The 20,346-nt window shown below is 45.0% G+C and overlaps 1 protein-coding gene across 8 annotated transcripts in view; it reads right to left on the bottom strand.

Moving 5' to 3' along the window:
• The window catches only part of LOC121175983 (pleckstrin homology domain-containing family A member 5-like), a 150,353-nt gene that overhangs the window by 25,158 nt on the left and 104,849 nt on the right, over positions 1–20,346 (bottom strand). For 6 of the 8 annotated variants that reach the window (XM_041029889.1, XM_041029890.1, XM_041029884.1 and 3 more), the window contains exons 5-11: positions 18,694–18,747; positions 10,611–10,788; positions 7,379–7,483; positions 6,198–6,270; positions 3,485–3,585; positions 2,885–3,000; positions 1,307–2,431 (exon numbers count right to left, since the gene is read on the bottom strand). In XM_041029889.1, the coding sequence (XP_040885823.1) occupies positions 1,307–2,431; positions 2,885–3,000; positions 3,485–3,585; positions 6,198–6,270; positions 7,379–7,483; positions 10,611–10,788; positions 18,694–18,747 (1,752 nt within the window). The remainder of the gene's footprint in view (positions 1–1,306; positions 2,432–2,884; positions 3,001–3,484; positions 3,586–6,197; positions 6,271–7,378; positions 7,484–10,610; positions 10,789–18,693; positions 18,748–20,346) is intronic. The other 2 variants (XM_041029885.1, XM_041029891.1) reach the window with 1 other exon arrangement.

The raw sequence follows: 20,346 nt of genomic DNA, 5'->3' as shown, positions 1-20,346 counted from the left end.
GTCTCTGCAGCGCTCAGCTTGCTCTGTTCTCATTACAGTCTCATTTCCATGACTTATTCATGGCAGCAGAAGGAGAGAGAGGGGAAGCGCTGAGAAGCAAATGGAGCGTCGGCGCTCGGCTCTTTCTTTTCCGCCGCATTTCTCGGCGCAGCCGGGCTAAATGCCGGCTAAACGCCAGCCCTTCTCCGACTGAGATACGCATCTGTGGTGACACAAAAAGCTTTTTCCGGCTCCCTCCGGCCCCGCAAGGTCAGAGCGAGGATGAGGGAAGATACATGAGGAACAAGGGCGCGGAATGAAAAGATGGAATGGCAGAGTGAGAGATGAAAAAAAAGGTTTTAAATCTTGTGGAGGAGCAGACCTGTCAGGAGGAGAGGTCACTAACCCTCCCAGGATTGAAACAAGGTGCAAGTTACACGTGATTGACTGTGTGCTGGGTTGAAATCTGAATCACTGCCCACAACTTGTTGAGTAAACTCAAGTAGGTGTGGCGCTGTGTCCACTGGCAGCTATTTTCACTAGAGATACAATCGACCAATCAGAGCTTTGCTAGCTAGCTTCCAAGAAACTTGCATAAAAAAAATCTACATTTTCTTCGGTACGTGTGTGAAACATTCAGTTAGCAGCTTCCAGTGACCACCGCCACAGCTTCTGTGTCGACTGGAAATGACATCAGCTTGATGGATGTGTCACTCGCTACTGATTGGCTCGTTTGACACTGGGTTTTATGTCAGCCCATTTCAGAGGCTTCTCCAGGAAACTGTCTTGCTGGGACCTGAACACACAGCACCTCAAAGAGTTGTTTATATGATAGCATCAAACTGTGTGACGTTTCTCGCTTGGACTCTTTGTAGCTATTTCCTGTTTTATTTTGAAATCACTTGCCTTATGTGTTTTAGGTGGTTTACTTCCTTTTTTTTCTCCCCCAGTTTTCTGTGTCACCAGCTTCTTGTCAGCCTATTAGTCCCCTGTGTATATCTAATCTTGTCTTTAACCACATTAAACGTTATATATCTGGTACCAGTTTAAACACATCTTCTGGCTGGGGACTGTTCAATCAAATTATTTTGTTTGCTGTTGTTGATAAACCCACGTTGCTCCGGAAACAGACTTGGTTCTGAGACATCTATTCTCAGAGCAACATCTAAAACCCAGTTTCTACCAAAATACCCCCAAGATGCTTTGCGCTGCCTGATGTGAATGAACCTCCCACCTGTGCACCGTGGACTCTGTGCTTGGCTCCAAATGACCACACAGACAGGCAAATGCTACAGTAACACAAACACACATGTGGGTAAACACTCACCTCCTGGTGTCGTCATCCACTCCTCTTGACCTGTGTGCACGGACCCAGTGCTCCAGCTGCTGCATGGAGTTGGTCCTGGACAGACCCCTCTCCGGCTCCTGCGCTGGAGCGGGGGACTTTACCGGAGCCCTAGCCAGGCTACCATCCACCTCTGCCGGGCTGCAGTCCCCGGTCTTCTCCCCCGCCCCGGACCCCTGGCCGTTCACCTGCGCGGGCTTTTGGACGCTGGCCAGGTTGGCCTGACTCTGGCGAGACGCGGACACCGCCGCTGCGATGGCGGCGGCCTGAGCCGGCTGCAGCTTGATGCTGCTGATTTTAGTCAGAGACCTCTCTGCGCTCGGGTCTCTCTGGAAGCCGTATTTATCCCCGTCACGAACTGTAGCATACTTCTCTGCGTCTCTGAGGGTGGCGTATTTATCCCCTTCTCGTAGCGTACAGTATTTCTTCACTTCCTTCAGAGTGCCGTATTTGTCCACAACTTGTATGGTACCATATTTGTTCTCCATCTCCCTCATTGTGCCGTACCTGTCTGTCTCCTTTAACGACAGCTGTCTCCTCACTTCCTTTTGAGGAACGTATTTCTGTCCGTCTTTTTGGAGGGCGTGCCGGTCTCCAACTTTCTGCAGTGCATATTTTTCTCCGTCCTTCGTGAGCAAATACTTCTCTCCATCTTTAGACGGGGCGTATTTCTCCTCTGTCGTTGCCGCCGTGTACTTTTCGTCCACTTTCTGAACGGTGTACTTCTCCAGGTCCCGGTGAATGGCGTACACCTGTCCGTCTTTCTGCAGCGAGTATTTCTCGCCGTCTTTCCGCAGCAAGTACTTCTCTCCGTCCTTATGGAGGAGATACTTCTCTCCATCCTTCTGCAGCATGTAGCTCACCCCGTCTTTCTTCAGAGAGTACCTCTCCCCGTCTCTCTGTAAGGTGTAGTACTCCCGCTCCCTCTGGCTGTTGTGTTTCTCCACATCTTTCTGCCGTTTGTCGTCGGCCCGAGACAGGGAGTGTTGTCGCATGGGTTCGCGGTTGCGTTCGTTGTTCTGGATCTCAGGCCTGGTTAAGACTCTGTGGTTCAGTAAGTTGTTCAACTCCTGGGGTGTCCGTTGGTCCACTTTCAACTTGTCTGATCTGAGAAGAAAGACAGAGTTAGAATCCAAAAGAAAAAGGGGAATGTGACAAAGAATGACAGATGGGAGTCTTCTAAGAGATTTCAAAGACAACTTTAGAGTCCCGTGTTTGTCTGACAGCACTTTTATCTCCATCACCCTTCTTTCTGATCTTTGACTTCTGAAAAGTATGTGATCTCCGCCAGAAATTCCTGCCAGCGCGGGACAGCAGGGGGTCTGGGTTCACTGGGTACTGATGCAGTATATTAACAAGAAAGAACAATGGCCTTTCCTCAACAATAATTTCATATTCTCATCAAAGACTTTGAGACTTGTATCTGTATTATACTGTATACTGTATCCGAACTGTTTAGGAACAGATTGGGAAACCTGCTCGGCGAGTGTCGTGTTATTACTGAGAGGAATCGTGGCCAACGGGACGATCTGCGGGTGTGTCCCTGTGGCGAGCACCGACCTTCTGACCGGTTCGCTGTGGACGAGGGCGGCATCCGTCATGACTTTCATCCAGGATTCCATCTCTTTGGCTGTGTCGGTGCAGAAATAGTAGGTCCGCATGTTGGGGTGAGTGGCCTGGAAGCGGAGGCAGGAAAAGAGAGAGAGAGACGGGGGGGGGGGGGTAAATAAGAGGAGGACAACCAGCAGTGCGAGAAGCAGCTCTGGATGCTGACCTTGAGACACCAGCTTTCTATCACTCCTGCTGGCTGAGGAGTGTGTTTGTGTACAGTATGACTGTGTGTGTGTGTATATGTGTGAAAACACACACATCATCAAGCTTCCTCTGTGTATATTGGCAAAGGTAAAGCTGAGGTGTGCGACTACCAACTTCCTGTGTGTGTGTCTAAGTGTTTTTAATTATGTTGCGTAGGTGTGCTGATGAGGCTCTCGACAGTAGCTCCCGTCATCAAGTCCTTCGTTTTCATGATGTAAACTCATCAGCAGACCTCATCAACAGTTTATGAACAACGTGCTGTTATTGACTGAATGACACGATGCTGGAAATGAGGGCAGCTCGGGGGTAAAAGACTTTTAAATAAGGCAAACTGCGCGTCTTTACCTTGAAGGCGTACTTCCTGCTGATGTGGTCGTCCACCGACAGCATGGAGATGTGGAAGCTGGGCAGCAGGATACTTCCCAGGATGCTGTCCTCTTTCTCATCTGCAGCAAAAGGACAGGAAAGTCAGGTATGTCTGGTATGGTCGCATGTTAGAGGAGTATAAGATCCTGGAGATGTAAAGCTGAAAACAAGTCGAGCTGCTGTGGGCGCTGAGAGGTGAGGTTTGAAATAAGACAGTGGCCCAAAGTGTCGAGGGATGTGGCGGCCTTGTGGCTAGCTGCTGCCACCAGTGTGGGGGGGGGGGGGGGGGGGGGGGGGGGAACGTAGAAAATAACAGGTGGTTCGACTCAGGACATTTGGCGACAGCGTGGTGTTAGGCCTCGACTTGATCTGGTCGGCGATGTGATGAATAACAAATGGCGATGGAACAGAATGTACTGAGGCTTATCAGACCAAAACAGACAGACACAGAAAGAGAGAGAATGAGATGATTGGACACCCCTACGAGCTCTGTGTGCGTGTGTGTGTGTGTGTGTGTGTGTGTGTGTGTGTGTGTGAACTATGATCCTGTTTCCCCTCCATCCCACACACACACACACACACACACAGCTGAGGAGGGGAAACAGGATCATAGGCTGTCGCTCACAGAAAACACTTCTCCTTGATTTTTTTTTTTTTCCCTTTGACTTTTCAGAAGCTAAACAGCTGCAAAGCACAAAAAAAGCCGTGAGACGCTGCCACCATGAATGCAGCGGTAATGACTGCATCATTCTATCACACCTCTCCACAGCGTGATGCAGCTTTTGATGGGAGATCGGAACTGCAGGCGGCGAAGGTGCAGGAGGAAACATGTCCGCTGCACCGACTGCAGCAAAAAAAAAAACCAAAAACATACAAAGCCTCCAGCCAGAGCTGCTGTTTGCTTTAACCGAGCCTGCACGGCGAGCCCCTGCATCTCCTCCGGCCCCATCCCCGCTGCTGAATTATTGAGACACAACACACACACAGAAAACGAGTGAGGAAGAGAGGGGAGTGGGGAAGCTGACATGCAGGGAGATGCTGTAGGTACACACTGCAGAGGGAGTGGGTGTTTTCTTTTAACAATACTTTTTCAGAACACTTGACACTTCGAGGTTCCTCACCAGGTTCACTGAGGTTTGTCTACAGTCAATGTGTCTGCCCTGCAGCGAATGCTCGGATTAATATAAAGCTTTGATTCCCATCAGCCAATCACAAAATCAGGTTCCCCTTTAAGAACACATAGGAAAAGGGCCGTGGAACAATTATTATTTAGCTGCCACATCCCAAAAAAAGTTTTTATATTTATATATTTTGTTGCTTTTTCCTCTTTAAATCAAAGAAAACAGATCCAGCTGTGCTTATCAAGCTGTACGTCCACACGCTGTTACAACCCAGAAGAAACCTGCTTCAGGTGTTGACAATGACAGCTGCGTTCATCACTGCGTTGCCTGCCTCGCTCCAGGTCATAAATAACGGCAGCAGGAGCGCTCACACTAAAAAAAGTAAAAAGTACAACAACTCCAAATTCTTGCAAACATCCTCTCCCGACCTGAGTGACAGAAGGTACTTAAAAAATAAAACGACAGAGGAAGCAGGGGATGAAATGAAAAAGAAAAGGTTATTATCAGAGAGCCGAGCACGTCATTGTCCTTCCCGAGGTCGCCTCCTCTCTCTTTCTTTCTCTCACTCTCTCTCTCTCTCTCTCTCTCTCGTCTCCGGCTGGCTAAGCCAATAAACATCCAATTCTCCCCTGGGTTTGTCATGAAAGCGGCTCCTGATTGCGCTCTGGGAGAGGCTAATTTGTCAATTTATGGAGATGGAAAAAAAAAAGAAAAGGGTTTAGGAGACACGAAGGAGGAACAGATGAGCTTTTGCAAAACTTAAAAGTTGGAAATTAGTGCCGCGACATGGGACTTCCAGCTGTGGGTGAAAGCAAGGACGACTACTTTTAAGTGACAAGCGAACTTGACCTCTCGAACCTCGGTTTTATCCTGATACACCGATCTTGATTAAGTTTTATATTATCTGCTTGTTGCACCGCTTTTCAGAGCCTGTGTTATTAAACGGTCCATTCGTCCAAATGACCAAAAAAAAACTATTTTTCCTCACGACTCCAGGTTCACAGCTCACAGCTACTCTGTGGTACTTTGACAAGATGTAAATGTGTCAGGTAATATGGGGGGGGACCTTAATGCATGAGGGGCCCACATCTCATTACTGACCAGGGGCCTTAAAGCAATACAGAGTTCATGAATCCAGATTTTCCTCCCACAGAACAAACCACATGCATAAAAAGTGTCTGACAAACCGCGAACCAAAAATCTCATTTTTTTTTTTTTCTCTCACAGACACCTTTGTGCATCATTTCCCCTCAGTGTCTTTTGGAAAACGTTTGGATCCTGACAAGTGGAAAAAAAAAAAAAAAAAAAAAAAACAAAGTTTTAGCTGCTTTGAATGATGCTTGATCATGGAACACAGAGATGGGTGACAGTGAGTGAGGTGTTGTTTCCGGAGCAGCTTCAGTGCTTCCCTGCTCCTCCAGGTTCTTCAAAACATGGACTCTCTACCTGCTCGCTCTGAAAACAGCTTTTGATTGGACGAGTAAATGAACTTAATGAATCAGTCTGCATTATGTGAATTTGCACTGTGTGTGTGTGTGTGTGTGTGTGTGTGTGTGTGTGTGTGTATTCACCGCGGTAGTAGAAGAGGCACATGTCGGACAGAACGAACCACCTCTTCTTCCACAGCTTCATGCCTGTGCTGTCCTGCAGGGGTCAGAGAGCACAGCCCATCAGCCACTCAGCCAAAGTGTAGTAATTACAGACAGCAAGACACACACACACTCTCCCTCTCTCTCTCTCCCATGTCTGATCTCCCCTCCACTTCCCTCCTCTTGACACCCTCTCTGTCTCTCCCTCTGGCTGCTTCTATTAACCAGCTTCTATCTCCTCCTCTGAGACAAATTGCTTTTGTTTTATCTCTTCATAACGCAGTGACAAATTTGCCTCTGTGGTGCTCGGGGCGAAGGTCTGTGCTTTGTTCTCTCCACTGCTGCTGCCGTTCTTTTTTTTTTTTTTTTTTGGTACCCCTCATTGGTGCTGTACGACTGCAGCGACAATAACAAGCTTTTTTTTTTTTTTTTTTTTGGAGACCATTCTCTCATGCACGTTTGGGTTTGGAGCACCGTTTGTAACGAGTCACCCTCGGCCCACAGATCCCGAGGTTAGGATCTTTGGGGTAAACACTGATGGCGTTTCTTCTGTGAGTGAGCACTTTGGCTGCTGCGGCTGCTGTCAATTCTTGTCTCAGTGTGAATACAGTGAGGGGAGGCTGAGACACAGGTCTCTGACAGCGGGCTGTAAAATGGTGCTCTGGAAAGCTGAGCTGACCATCGCTCGATGAGGCTGTCTTCATAGGGAGCGCGTGAGGGTCAGGGGTCCGCAGACCGATTGAAAAACCCGACCCATAGCACATCTGTGTGTGTGTGTGGGGGGGGGGGGTGCAGGAGAACCGCTCAGCCTGCAGTGAGTGGGTAGAAAGCTAATGAGAGAACAAGCCGAGCCTCAAGCTAGGTGAGCTGACGGGATCCTCACGTCTCTTCTGGTTCCACGGGGACTTCGGCAGCAGCAGGACTCCATGTCTCCTACCCTACAAAGACTTTGTGAAATGCTGGAAATACTGGAAGTGTTATATTCATGTTCGCTGATCTGTGTTTGTTTGTAATGGTTGCAGGATGCAGTTGCACACAGTTACTGCACCGATCCAGCACTTACTGTAACTCCCCCTAAAACCACATATACATTTCTATTTGTGTAGAGATTAAACAAAGCAGATGCACAAACTCAAACACATCCCATAATCCTCCGCCTGTACCTGTTTGTAAAGCCAGTTGCTCTTGACCACCGGGGCATTGAGGTTCCTCTTGATGGAGTTGGACCTCTTGCCAAAGTTGTGAACCTTCTTGGAAGACCTGGAGGGCTGTGAAATAATAAATGAGAGAATATATATATTATATATATATATGTGTGTAGAGTGGATTCAGCTCATTTACATTACAGATGTCGAAATGTACACATTTGAATAAATAATTCACACAAAATAATTTATAAATCTCCATAAAAAAAAAAAGAAAAAAAAAAGAAAACCCTGTTGTGCTGGTGTTTCCATCTCTCATCGCCTACAGAGCGAACACAGCAGGGAGAGCTGCAGAGACGCAGAGACAGAAGAAACAACCCAAAATATCAGCTCCTTTTTCTCCACTGATCTCAACACAACAATCTGACGTGACAAGTGTGTTGTGCATTGGTTGGAAAGAAAGAACGAAAGAAAAACAAAAACAAAAAAAGCTTGTACACACAAACAGCAGCTTTTTCCAGCATCTATAAAAAGCAGCAACAGAGGCAGATATATTCAGCTCATTACACAAAGTGTATATTCCACAACCCCCCCCCCTCCCATACATCACGGCTCACTTAGTGGGAAAATGCAGCACTGCAGCACAAAGTTCTCTTTTATCTCAGTAAACAGCAGAAGGATACAAGGAGTCCTCTGAATACCACTAAACTGAACACAAATAGGATGAAATTACTACTGCACTGAATTAAGTTCTGATTAGATTCATTAGCTTCCTACTGTTTTTGTTGACCCTCTGACCCTCTTTTCTCTTTCATCCATCATCTACAGATAAAAATGTTGTCATAGCACAGGGCTAATGGCCGTGAAATCCACTGTAGATAATTATGATGCAACCGACTACCCATAATCCAAAGTTTCTGTTTGCCCCACAGGAAAACCCTGTCTCCTAGCGTGACGGAGTCTCTACTTTTCTAGCCTCGACTCGGCTGCAGAAAAACCTACATCTCATGACGTCCCCATCGAGCTGTTAAGTGTGTGTGAACTAGTTTGCACTGGCACAGGTTTTGTTTTGTAGCCGCGATTTGCCTGTATGCTGTCTCTGTGGTGGCGTTTTAAACAGAAGAAAACACAAACAACTTAATTATTACGCTGCTTTTATTATTATTATTATTTTTTTTCCTAATATGCTTCATCCTTTCTGTTCACAGTCGATTCTCCTGCGAGTCACGGAGCTGGACCCCACGCAGCCCAGTTATAAATAATGATTCCTCATGAATACATGGAGCTATGCGGTGTTATACTTTCTTCTGGCCAGTGTAAGCAGAAGCGATGCATCAGTTATTCATGAAAGCACTGAACCTCTGATTTGATCCACCTGTGCATATTTATTTCCTGTGTGTTAGTGTGCTTTGTTCAGCGCTTAGAAATGGGACACGCTGTTCAAACGCGCAGTGACCCAATCCAACGACAGTCACGGAGGTCTGAGGGCCAGTGACATGTCCTGAGGTTCAACAACAAATCAGCTCTGTCAGAGGTGTTAGCGGCTGCACTGACGGTTCATGTTGGGCTGCATCACTTCCATGAATTCCTTCCATTTGTTTCCTCATTTAGGGAAACAGGTCTATTTTCTTTCCTCCTTTCTTCTAGATGAGAAGATTACTACCAGCCTCAGGCCTGTGCGTTAAATTTAAAACTACAGCAGTTAGCTTAGCTTAGCTTAGCACAAAAGCTGGAAAGGACAACAGCTAGCCTCATTCTGTTCAAAAGCTGCCTACCAGCTCGTCTACAGCTCACTAATTAATGTGCTTTATTCCATTAGTTTAATTAATGAAACAAAAGTGAAAAGACTGGAGTGTAAATATGACAGGTGTCCACTTTATGGGAGTTCATGTAGCAGGTGAAGGACTTTTCCTACGCTCTGAGAAACTGTCTTAACTCCAGGAAGTTTCCAGCTCTCACCTACTGAATCAATGACAGCTATAGCATGTACTGGATGCTAATATCACATTTAACACGTCACACCTTATACCTCCTTCTGTTTTCATTGCACGTCATGTGTTTTCTATAGGTGACAGTTAACTTGGATAATGCACAAGAAGAAATGAGGAAGAAGGATGATGTAACCTGACAAAACATGAATGTGGGACATATGTCACATAGAAGACAGCAGGTGTGGGTGTTATGACACTCTCCAAGCTGATGCCGTGTTTCCTTGAACACTTCTGTAGATTCAAGGAAAGGAAAGGAAAAGGAAATCACTCGACAACAGAGTCACATCATCTTTGTGTTTGAGTCCTTCAGCCTAAACGACCATATAGGCTGTTTGTCCCTATCCTTTAAAATAACCCATAGGAGCGTAGCCATGCTATTTATATACACGCATGCCCTCACCAAGCTCTTTATTAGGAACACCGCACTAATATTGGGTTGCTCCGCACATCATTTCTGTGGACTTATCAGCTGCATATTCAAACTGCCAATCTCCTGCTCAACCACATCCCAAAGGTGGTCTACTGGGTCCAGGTCTGGAGACTGGGGGGGGAGGCCATGACTTTAGCTTTGTGACATGAAACATTATCCTGCATGAAGTAGCCATTAGAAGATGGTAAACCACATTTCACTCTGAACCATAAAGGCCGGCCTGCTAGTGGCACTAGAGGATAAGTTGGGGGATCATTAGGGAGACATTAGGATTCATCCTGCGGGGACATCTGAATTTCTTAACAAGTTTTCTGTCAAACATTGTAGTGGAGACAGAGCTATTTCACCGGGAAGCTGAATACTCTGACCTGCTGGAGGCACTAGACGATGTTATTAGGGTTGACCTTCTGAGGGTTGACCTTCTGAGGACAATGATCATCTACTAAGTTTCATGGTAGAAGTTATAGATCATCTGGAGGAGAAATCTGGGCCAAAGTCAGAGTTTGCCCATGGGACAATGAATTACTAATGACAATTTATCCAGTAGCTGTTAAGATACTCCAGTCTGGACACACCAACATCCCCATGAATAGTGACGCAGTGCCTGATAAATAACAAAAGAAGTCCCCCTCTTTTACAACCCTCTCATGAAAAATATATCCACCTCCTCGCCAGCGAGCCTCACCCTCCTCAGCAATGACTGCTAACGATGCTTCGAGGATGAGGTCATAATCACATTAATAATTATCAGCCCTGATTTAGAACAGCGACCAATTTGCTCATCAGAGCTACTTTTAACTCTGAAGGTGTGTTTTGGATGGAGACTGACCCGTGTGGATGAGGTGGAGGTGGCGGTGGTGGCTGTGGTGACGGTGGTGGCAGGGCTGCCAGGGAAGGTGCTGTAGTCGGAGCCGCCCGTGTAGTTTGAAGCCTCGCTCATGGTGCTCATGGGACGTTCCTTCTTGTCACTGCTGCTGCCCTGCTCTGACGAAGCCTTGGGAGCCGGCCTGCCACAGGGCGAGAGACATAGAGAGACAAAGAGAGAGGGAGTCAGTCAGACATTTGACCTTTTTTTATCAGGAGCAGTACAGCACCATTGCAACGCACAAGAGCTGGGAGGTGTGGCCGTGAGCTCAGCAGTAAAATTGGACAGCAGGTAGGTGAAGTAGGTGGTCAGACGTCTTCAGCTTCAAGCAGAAGCATAGCAGACTCTGAAAACGATGAAACCAGTGAGCAGTGGGTATCGGTCCAGACTGGTTTTGCCTGCAAGTTCATTTTTCTGCTCGGCTTTCCAGCCCATAATCCCGTTTATTCCAAACTTTTCAATTTCCAAGGCAAGAGAATAAACTTTCACAATTTAACGTCTTTGAAAACCTCCTTCGGTCCAGTTCTTCCCCTTTAAAAAAAAAAAAAAAAAAAGAAAAGAAAAGATGCAAATGCAGGACAGAAAAATGAGCAGACATTAAAGATAGTCCTGTGTGTGGGCTGGTGCTTCTAAATAAACACATGCACAGTCCTGCCTTAGATTAAAGAACATTCAAATCTGCCTAGATATTTTTAAAATCATGTTTTTGGTAATGAAAGCAGGAAGGAGATCTGGGAGTGATGAATGAACATGGTGAATACTAATCATCGGAGCTGTCTACGTGTGCTTTGTAGAACTGAAAAAAAGCTTAGAGTGCATCTTTTTTATGTTCTCTGTATTGTGAGGCTTTGCCCGGGTGGAGTGATGGAGAGCGTCCAGTTTAGTAACCTTGGGACTGGATCTCTGCCTTTTGCAGATCAGGAAAACTGTCCCTGAGCTGGGACTTAGATCATGAGCATGAAAATAATGCACGGATGGAAGCTGAAATGTTCTCACCTGCCCTGAAGGAACCATATTTAAACAGTAAACCCTGAGTGTGACTGAAATACAAAAGGTGGTGAGTACAAATGGGCCCTTGGCCAAATTAGTTCATTCTGTTAGAATAATTGGTGTGTGCAGGTGAATGTGTGTGTGTGTATATATATATGTGTGTGTGTGTGTGTGTGAGTGACTGTATTGTAACCAATTTTGCTACCAAGATGACACAGGGGTTGCTAATCTTCGAGGCAGACCCTGTCTGCACAACAATCTATGAGTCCAGCCGGCTAATCAAGCCAATCCCCCCCCCGGATCTCATCAAGAAGACCCCATCTACACTCCCTTAATGACACCCTATCTGTGTTCGGGCTATTAAAGAGAGAGGGAAGGATGAGAACGAGAGGAAGGGTGGAAGAGCGGCTTGAATGAGTGCAAGCGGAGAGAGACGAAATGGAGATAAAGAAAGTGAGAACGCGAGACAGAGGGAGGAGAGCTGCTCGCATGAATCACAGCCATTATTCCCTGGGTGTCACCTCTGATGTATGCGTCTACATTCAAGCAATTTAAATGGCCTGCCAACTTGGCCTGACAAATTGAGCCAGCTCAAACTTTTTTTTTTTTTTGTTGAGGGACAATAGCTAATGTGGGAAAAAAGAAGGTTCAAGGTCCCTGAGTCTGATTAAAACTACCACACAGTGACAGCTTTATCTCTGCGCCCAAGGTCGGCAGAATCTAAGCAACGCGTATCGATGAAAGTCATTGTTTTCACGTGTTTCGTCTCGTGTTTCCTGCCTAATTTGTATTCAGCGGGATCCCTGTTGTTATTATTGTTGACGTACTTGTTATTATTTGCGATACTTCTTCGTGAGTAGGATTTGGAATGGTCAGCGCCTGAGACCTGTTTGGAGGACGAAAAGACTTTCTGTCTCTTTCAACACAAGTGCTACTGATATGCTTAATGACCATTAGCGTCTGACTTTCATATGAATATTCATAGTCACCACGGGATGATTCATTTCATTCTTTAATACCCCCTGATGTTTCCTCAGGGGGGGTGTCACTATCAGACAAAACTTTTCACATGGCCAAAACTTTGGTCTATGACAGCGTATGTCAAAGACTAATGGCTGGATGGTCTGGGAATATTGGTTTACATATTCATAATCCCCTGATGATGAAGCCTTCATATTCTGTTGATCCCTGTCTTGCCTGTCTTTTAGTTGTAGCCCAAAATGTCCACTCACACACAGCAATAACAGAATCTAAGTGACAGACTGCAGGAAAATCACTGAGCATATTGATACTCCCCAGAGGATGAACCCTTTTGAGGCTTTACTTCAGTGAAACCTCCAACCTCCTTTACATTTAATGCAGAGTACTGGTAGAATAGCAAAATCTACTTTATGTTGCTCGTCACTTGATAAAAATTTAATGCTGATCCGAGGTTCCACATCTGTGATCTGAGCTGACTGCCCACTCTGTCTTGCAGGCTTTGCATCATCAGTCTGGGCACAGGTTAAGTTTTTTTTTTTTTTTTTGGTTTGTTTGTTTTGGGGACTCATCACGAGTCTGAATGATCTCATTTGGGAGAAAACTTTTCTGCCAGACTGCGTCTGACACTTATGAACACACCTGTTACCTCAGTGTGCCCCAGTTTTCAGATACATGCGCACACTGGCTGATTACATCATTGTCTCTCAGGTGTATTGCCTGCGACTGTCCCCACACTGTGGATCAGATAAGCAGTAAGCCAGCAGCAGTAACGACCCTTAGGTGAAAAATGGCTGACTTTATCTCTCCTCCAGCACCTTCTACTCTATCATGAAAGCTAACTGTCTCGCCCGCCTCATTAACCCTTTGTAAACACCCTCCTTACTCTTTCATTTTCTAGCTTGCACATCTTCTTCTTCCTAAATACAACTACAGTTCATCCCTGCTAATCCCCATAATTAGCCTCACTGTATTTAATACTTAGCATGCCAGGTAAAGTATAACTGTCATACCATCCATTTAAAAGCCTTGCAAGCAGATTAGCAGCTCTTCTATATTCTGCTTGGACAGATCTGATCTTTTCCTTTGCTACAGAGTGCTTCAGCCGACTCAGCAACATTTAGCTCCCTGAAGCAAAATGGAGAAACCCCACTCTGCAAATTACATGACTAAATTCACATTTAAATATCACTTTCTTGACATGTCAATGCACAAAATACACGAGTTTGTTTTAAAATTTTAAATAACATCTTTATAAACCGATACATTCATTCAGAGGGTTTAAAGAATGATTGGCATGGTTTTGACCAATCAAAGGCTTTTTTTTGTTTTTTTTGCAGTGCAGGATATCAGAGCCCTTAATGTCATGAATTTTTAAAGGAAGATTCTGCAGAGCACTTGATAGTCCTGGCAGTTATCCATCCCCCACTTTGGCAAAAGCATTTATATAGTCAAGTTAGCTTGTCACATTTAATACTGAGCTCTTAATAGGGGGGTAAATTACAAGTATTAGTTAAGGGAGCAGCAGTGGTGAATTGGACTTACGGTTAATTATGCCTTTTGGACTAGTTGAGAGACTCGTGGCAGCATTTTGAATTCTGTAAAGGGTTCCCCAGAAGCTACAGCAGGTCTGTTGTTCTAATTATGGCTCGGATTCTCTTTTGATTCGGGACTTCACAGAGAACTTCAAAAGTTGACATCAAACCGAATGCCAAAAAGCAGCAGCTTACACTTCTCCTGCTCGTATCTACACCCAAATACCTTGTGGAACATGTCTTTAGGCAGTTTGTTTGTCTGAAAATTCTCTGTATTCCTGGGAATAGGATATCAAGGAGTTCAAAGTCAAAGGGAACTGGTCTCGCTGTAGATTTCATCCATTACTTTTCACACCTCAACTCAAAAGGTTTCTACAGTCTCATGTAATCTGTTGACTCTTAAGGTGTCAGCATACTTCAAGCAAAGTAAGGGTGAGACTGTCCAACAGTGCCCGAAACCCCATCCTGTTACACCTTTACAATGTTGAAACAGGGGAAGGGGTAATGTGACAATCATGCATCTGACAAAGCCACTGGTACGGTGTGGGAACATATCCAGGATTTAAACCTATCGCTTTTTCATTTCACACACAACTGTCACTTCCTACCTGAAAACCTCCACTTATCAAGATCTGTAATACAAGAGTGGATCAGAGGACTGTGTGTGATGTGAAAAGTGTCACTTGCAGTGACAAACCAACAGAGAAGTATATATACCAGCTCAACTCAACAGGTGGCCCTACATAGATTTTTAGCCTCAATTAGCTCATTGTTTTGGTTTTCCAGCTCGGAAAACTCCTCTTGAATGTGTTTTGTGTCAGCAAGAAAGATTTGATCAAATAAATGTACAATACCTGCTCAGTACAAAACAGTATACAGAGAAAGTTTGTGATTAACTGGGGAAAAACATCTATCAGCTAAGAGGCCAGATATATTTTTCTCACTGCTTTGATCTCCACCAGCGTGAGAGCTAAAAAAAAAAGGAGAATAGATAATGGATTTATGGTAGAAACTTCCCATACATGAAGAGAAGACATGAAACGTATATAGCAAAGATGAACAACCTAAAAATGACCAAATCGAACTCTCTCAGTCTCAGCAAAAGCCAAAACATTATGTGCTACAGCTAGCTGGTATTTACTGCGGGGTATTATGCTCTATTTAAAGGTGTTTCTGCTATCCGTCCACACTGCTGTGTGTTTAAGTCTCTTAAGACACCCACAGTGTGGGCGCAAAAACACCAGGCTATTCACAGCAGCCTGGACTCCTCGCTGACTTCACCGGATGAGCTCAAGGATTCAGGAGTCAGAACACATTCATTAGGAAATATTTTTCAGCTGAGCTGGCAACATTCACATTTAGCAAGTCTCAATTGTGTATATGTGTGTGTGTGTGTGTGTGTGTGTGTGTGTGTGTGTGTGTGTGTGTGTGTGAAACGTCTGCAAGTGAAGGCATTTAGCCTTTAGAACAAAGAGAGACACTGTAGCCAGAGGCGGATGTACTGAAATTGCTCCCACTTCATGGCTTTGTCACTGACACTGAATATCCAGCCAATTGACTGTGAGTGAGAGAGGACTTCACTCGCCTTTGGTAACAAGAGCCCTACATCTAAAGAAGGGTGACTAACACACACACACACACACATACACATGCATGCAACAAAAATGGCCCCACTGATCATAACCGATCTGATTTTCTCTCTCCCGGTTTTCTCTGTCCCTCCCACTGTCTCATCTCGTCTGCTCTTTCATCTTTCACTCACACGATTATCTTGGCCTTTGTTCACCTTTCCTCCATAGACTCTTTCCCTCGGCTGCTCTGTTTATTCTTACTTCAGTGACGTGCTGATGAAACCAGCGAGCCATCTGAGCAGGATCAGCGAGATCTGCAATGAAATAAAATGGGATTTTTTTTTTGTTTTTCTCCCCCTGATTCATTTGTTTGCAGTTTGGCTTCCCCTACACTGTGAGCACCAGTGTTTATTTGCAATGTGACTGATGTTAGCGATGACTCAGCTCTATTTCAAACATCCATTTTTTTTTGTCCTCTGTACTGTCTTATCTGAGGTTTCAGTCAGAGAGAATTTCTCACTCTGACAAATATATTACAATTACAGTAAAGAACCCCTGAATTTTGCCTCTCAAACATAATTCTATTTAAAAGTGATGTTTAGATATCCTTTATGGAAGTGCACTGATTTTGAAGTACTGACAAATACATGACGTGTGAAAAGTATCAAAAGTTTGGCACTGAATGTTCAGCATAGTCAGATTCCTGGTCTCGACTGCTGATTGGAAAACTTGTTTCTCTCCGTCAGAAGAGGCCGTTCACTGCCCGTCATTCTCGTACAACGTGTAAACGTAATTTACATAAACAAGATTATTCATCCCAGTAAACAATGATTCATTCTGCGAAGTGAGAGTGGTCGAAACGAGGAGCAGATGCTCTCCAATTTCACTTGTAGAAAAATATCACTCCAATGTCATTTGATGATTCTCTCTGTAATATATTCAAATAATGGGCAATGTGTGTGGCCAACACAAACAAATAAAGGTAATTCACTGAGAAAGAGAAATTCAGCATAATGTTCATTGCACAGCACCAACTCCATCAGCTCTGAGTAGTTACCGTCAAGTTACCGTCAATGAAAAAAGGCGCATGTTTCAAAATAAAGTCGACCAGGAAAGAGAGATATGGTAGTTTAACATCAGTGACCGTATTCATATTAAAAATAGAAGTTCTGACCAGTTTTCATGGATTTAACTCAGTTTTCATTGGCAGCAAACTAAAATCTTAGCAGTGTGGTAAACAGAGGGACTTTCAATGATAATGAAACAGACTTAGAAAACTGGGGATCTAAAATCAAAGGCCTGTCTCTGATGAAAGCTAATTAAAGGCCTGGTTCTGTCTACAGTTGAGGTAAATAAGGCCAGTTTACTAAAAATGAGATTGCATTGTTAAACTTATCGGATAAAAAAGAATTACAGATCTCCAATACAAAAATGGCACCAATATTGTCCACTCGGGTAACTTTCTGGGTATTTTTCCTCTCTAATATTTATTTTATCTGTCTGGATTTGATCAATGAGTCGCAATTCAGTAGGAGAAAGTTGAAAGCTTTAGAGAATACTGGAGTGGTACTTTTAAAACCCTGTCATTCAGCAAGCAAACAGAGTGTAATACAAACCACTGCTGAAGGAAAAGAGGATTTAATTTGATTCCGATGGCAAAAAAAAAAACCCCAAAAAAAGTTAGCTCCTATTAAATTAAACACAGGGTTACTATTCAGGGGAAACGTTAACTTTCCCGGCTGTATGCTGGAGACACAACCCGTGGCGTACGCATTAATCATAGAGAATCATTTGAGCATTAGTGTTGCATAGCGGCTCATCAGGCAGTTCACGCAGAGTCTGAAATAAAGTTAGTGCTAGCAAGAGGCAGGAACAAGACGAGGAAGAAGGAGAGAGAGTTCTCACACAAAGGAGTGGAGGCCTTGGATTAAATATAAATGGAGCAGAACACAAAGCTGGAAGATACGTCCTGACATTTCGGATGAATGCTATTATTCGTCAGGCTCTAGAAAAGCAGCAGAAACTCTGGTTGGCTGTTAACTCAGCCCTCTAAGCTGTGGCTGACTTACCTGGAATGTGGCTACCTTTCGTCGTTAGCATCGTGGGTTTTTAGCCGTTATATTGTTCTAAAGTGAAAAGAACAAGTTGTTTGCCGTCTTATAGAGCCACATGAGAAGATCAGTATCATCTTAGGAAAGCAGCTGTTGGTCAGTTTCATAAAGCATCTGTCAAACCAGCTCCGTCAGCCTTCATTCCTTCCGTCTTTTCTCTTGTAAAAGCGCCCTGTTAGAAATGGCCCGTGTTGGATTCTGAGCGTGGCGCGGTGCAGAGCTGGAACGATTGACTGACTCTTTCTGTTGGAAGTCAACCAAAACACCCACTGTAACCACTGGGTGGTGAGAGCGCCTCTCGCTGTGGGTGTGTTTCCTCCATGTCAGCCATATCGGTACACAGACTCTGTGATGAACCACACGAAGGTGGGATTTGTTTTAGAGAAAGGGTTTCCAGGATGAGGACTTAGTTGGTTTGGCTAAAGGGGATGTTTTTTCAGGGTTGACAGTCTGAAGAGACTCAAACTCCAGTAACACCTCTAGCGTAAAAAGCACTTTCACTGTGAATGTGCTCTGGCCTGTCACCTCCATCAGTCTCTCCTGTAGGAATGTGTTCAAATACTGTACGGAGAGCAAACCTGGCAACAACCTGCAAGGTGTCCATGCTGGATGAATTGTCTTCTTGTCTTTTTTAAAGCTAAAGCATCCTGTTTGGACAGTCTTATTTCTTCCTACTGATTGTCTCATCTGACTCGACAAGACGGCAACAAAGTGGACTTGTTCTCTGAGCTCACCCTCGGGCTAACGAGGCATTCTGCATGCAACAGCGTCCCGGGTTTTAGTCGGTGCCACTAAAAGCATCAAGGCTGATAGAGAAAAGTGAAGTGACAGAAGCTCTTCCAGTGATGTCAGAGGTCATTACCTGGCGGGAGCCTCTATGGGCCTGTCAGGGTGGACAAGCTTCCCACAACTCACGCTAGAAACAGAACAAAGGAGGGAGAGACAATGACAAAATAATAAGAACTCAAACAGTAACTTCAAAATAAAATCCAATCATGCTAGATGAAAAAAATCATAGAAATCATATCATTAAGGGATAAAAACAATCAGAGAATGGATAGTTTTTACATCACTACAGATGAAGAAGGTTGGTTATCTTTTTTTTTTTGGTTTATGTGCAAGTGAATCATCACGTGAGTCCATGTGAACGCAGGAAGCTTCCGTGGTCAAACAGAACAACTCTTTGTTCTTGTAAACAACAGTACCTCCCTCTGGGCTGATCTGATTATTCATTTAAAAAACCACACCAGTTTCCCATCAGCCTCCCCAGTCACGGCTTTGATCAGCCCGTCAGCACGCCATCATTCAGAGACTCCCCTTCGTCCAAAATCACCCATCTCCGTTTTGTCTCTGTTCGTACAATCAGACCAGCTGAGGATGCTGGTTAAATAATGAAGTAAGGAGACAGGCGCAGGAAGCAGGAGGAGAGAGAGAGAGAGAGAGGAAGAAAGAAAAAGACAAAGTGACGAAAAAGACAAAAAGAAAAGGGGTCAGAGCTCCGCACATCTTTTAAAAGTTCTCAGCCTCTAAACTTGTCAGGATGGGCTCAGCAGTGCACTATTAACCAAACATCAGGGACAGGAACAGAACAAGATAGCAGTGAGTTGAATATATCGCAAAAGAGGGGGAAAAAAGGAAAGGAGAGAGTGATTAATAACAGCAAGAGCTGCAGAGGCGTATGGTACATCCTAATGAGATAAGAAGAGGAAAACTCTGGAGGGTGGGGGGTGGTGGTGGTGGGGGGTTGGTGGGGGGGGGGGGGGTACTTTGTGGGTGTGGGTTTTAGGAATCTCTTAATTTAAACTTCTCGGTGAGTGACGTCGGAATAGGTGACGAGCTGCGAAGCGCTGACTCGCGTTAAACCGCCTCAGAATAACCACGCTACTTTGGATTCGGGGGTGGGGTAACAACTGAACACCAGCCTATAGTACTGACACCACCTTTGTGAAGGTAGTTCTGGTCTGTTGTGGACCAGTAAGCCTCTGAAGCCTTCTTCTTCTGCCTCCTCTCCCTCTCCATCTGCACAGATTCATCTGAGGAGCTCTCTCAGGCCCGAGACGATGCCGAGCCCGGGGAGGGGGAAGAGGGGGGAGGAGCTCAGGAGCTCGTGCTCATTTATTTTCATATTCGTTTAAAAGTTTCAGAGGAAGGGAGAGGAAGTGAAGTGTGCTTGAGGGCTCGTGTGGCACAAAGATGCCTTTGTGTTACATCAAAAAAAAAAAAGCTAGTATGTGAGGTGTGTTCAAAACACAGTGCACACATAATGAGAGCTTTTCCCGTTTTTAAGAACCGTCTCTAAAGCTGCCGTTGTTGGAAAGTCGGCGCCTGTGCACACAAACACAGCATGAGGCTGCGTGGCACTGAAAAGCATGATGGCTACAGTCACAACGGCAGGTCATGTGACACCGCTTAGGTCACGTTCACAGCCCCCCTGCTCTGTCTTAATGCAGGGCTGTTGTTGAAGGTCTGATAGCAAATTACACCTGCTGTGCCTGCTGCCTGGTGCCACTTGATG

The sequence above is a fragment of the Toxotes jaculatrix genome, chromosome 22 (genome assembly GCF_017976425.1).
Source record: "Toxotes jaculatrix isolate fToxJac2 chromosome 22, fToxJac2.pri, whole genome shotgun sequence".
Taxonomy (NCBI): Eukaryota; Metazoa; Chordata; class Actinopteri; family Toxotidae; genus Toxotes; species Toxotes jaculatrix.
Note: the sequence above shows the minus strand (reverse complement) of the source record. Positions and strands in the feature narration are given on the sequence as shown.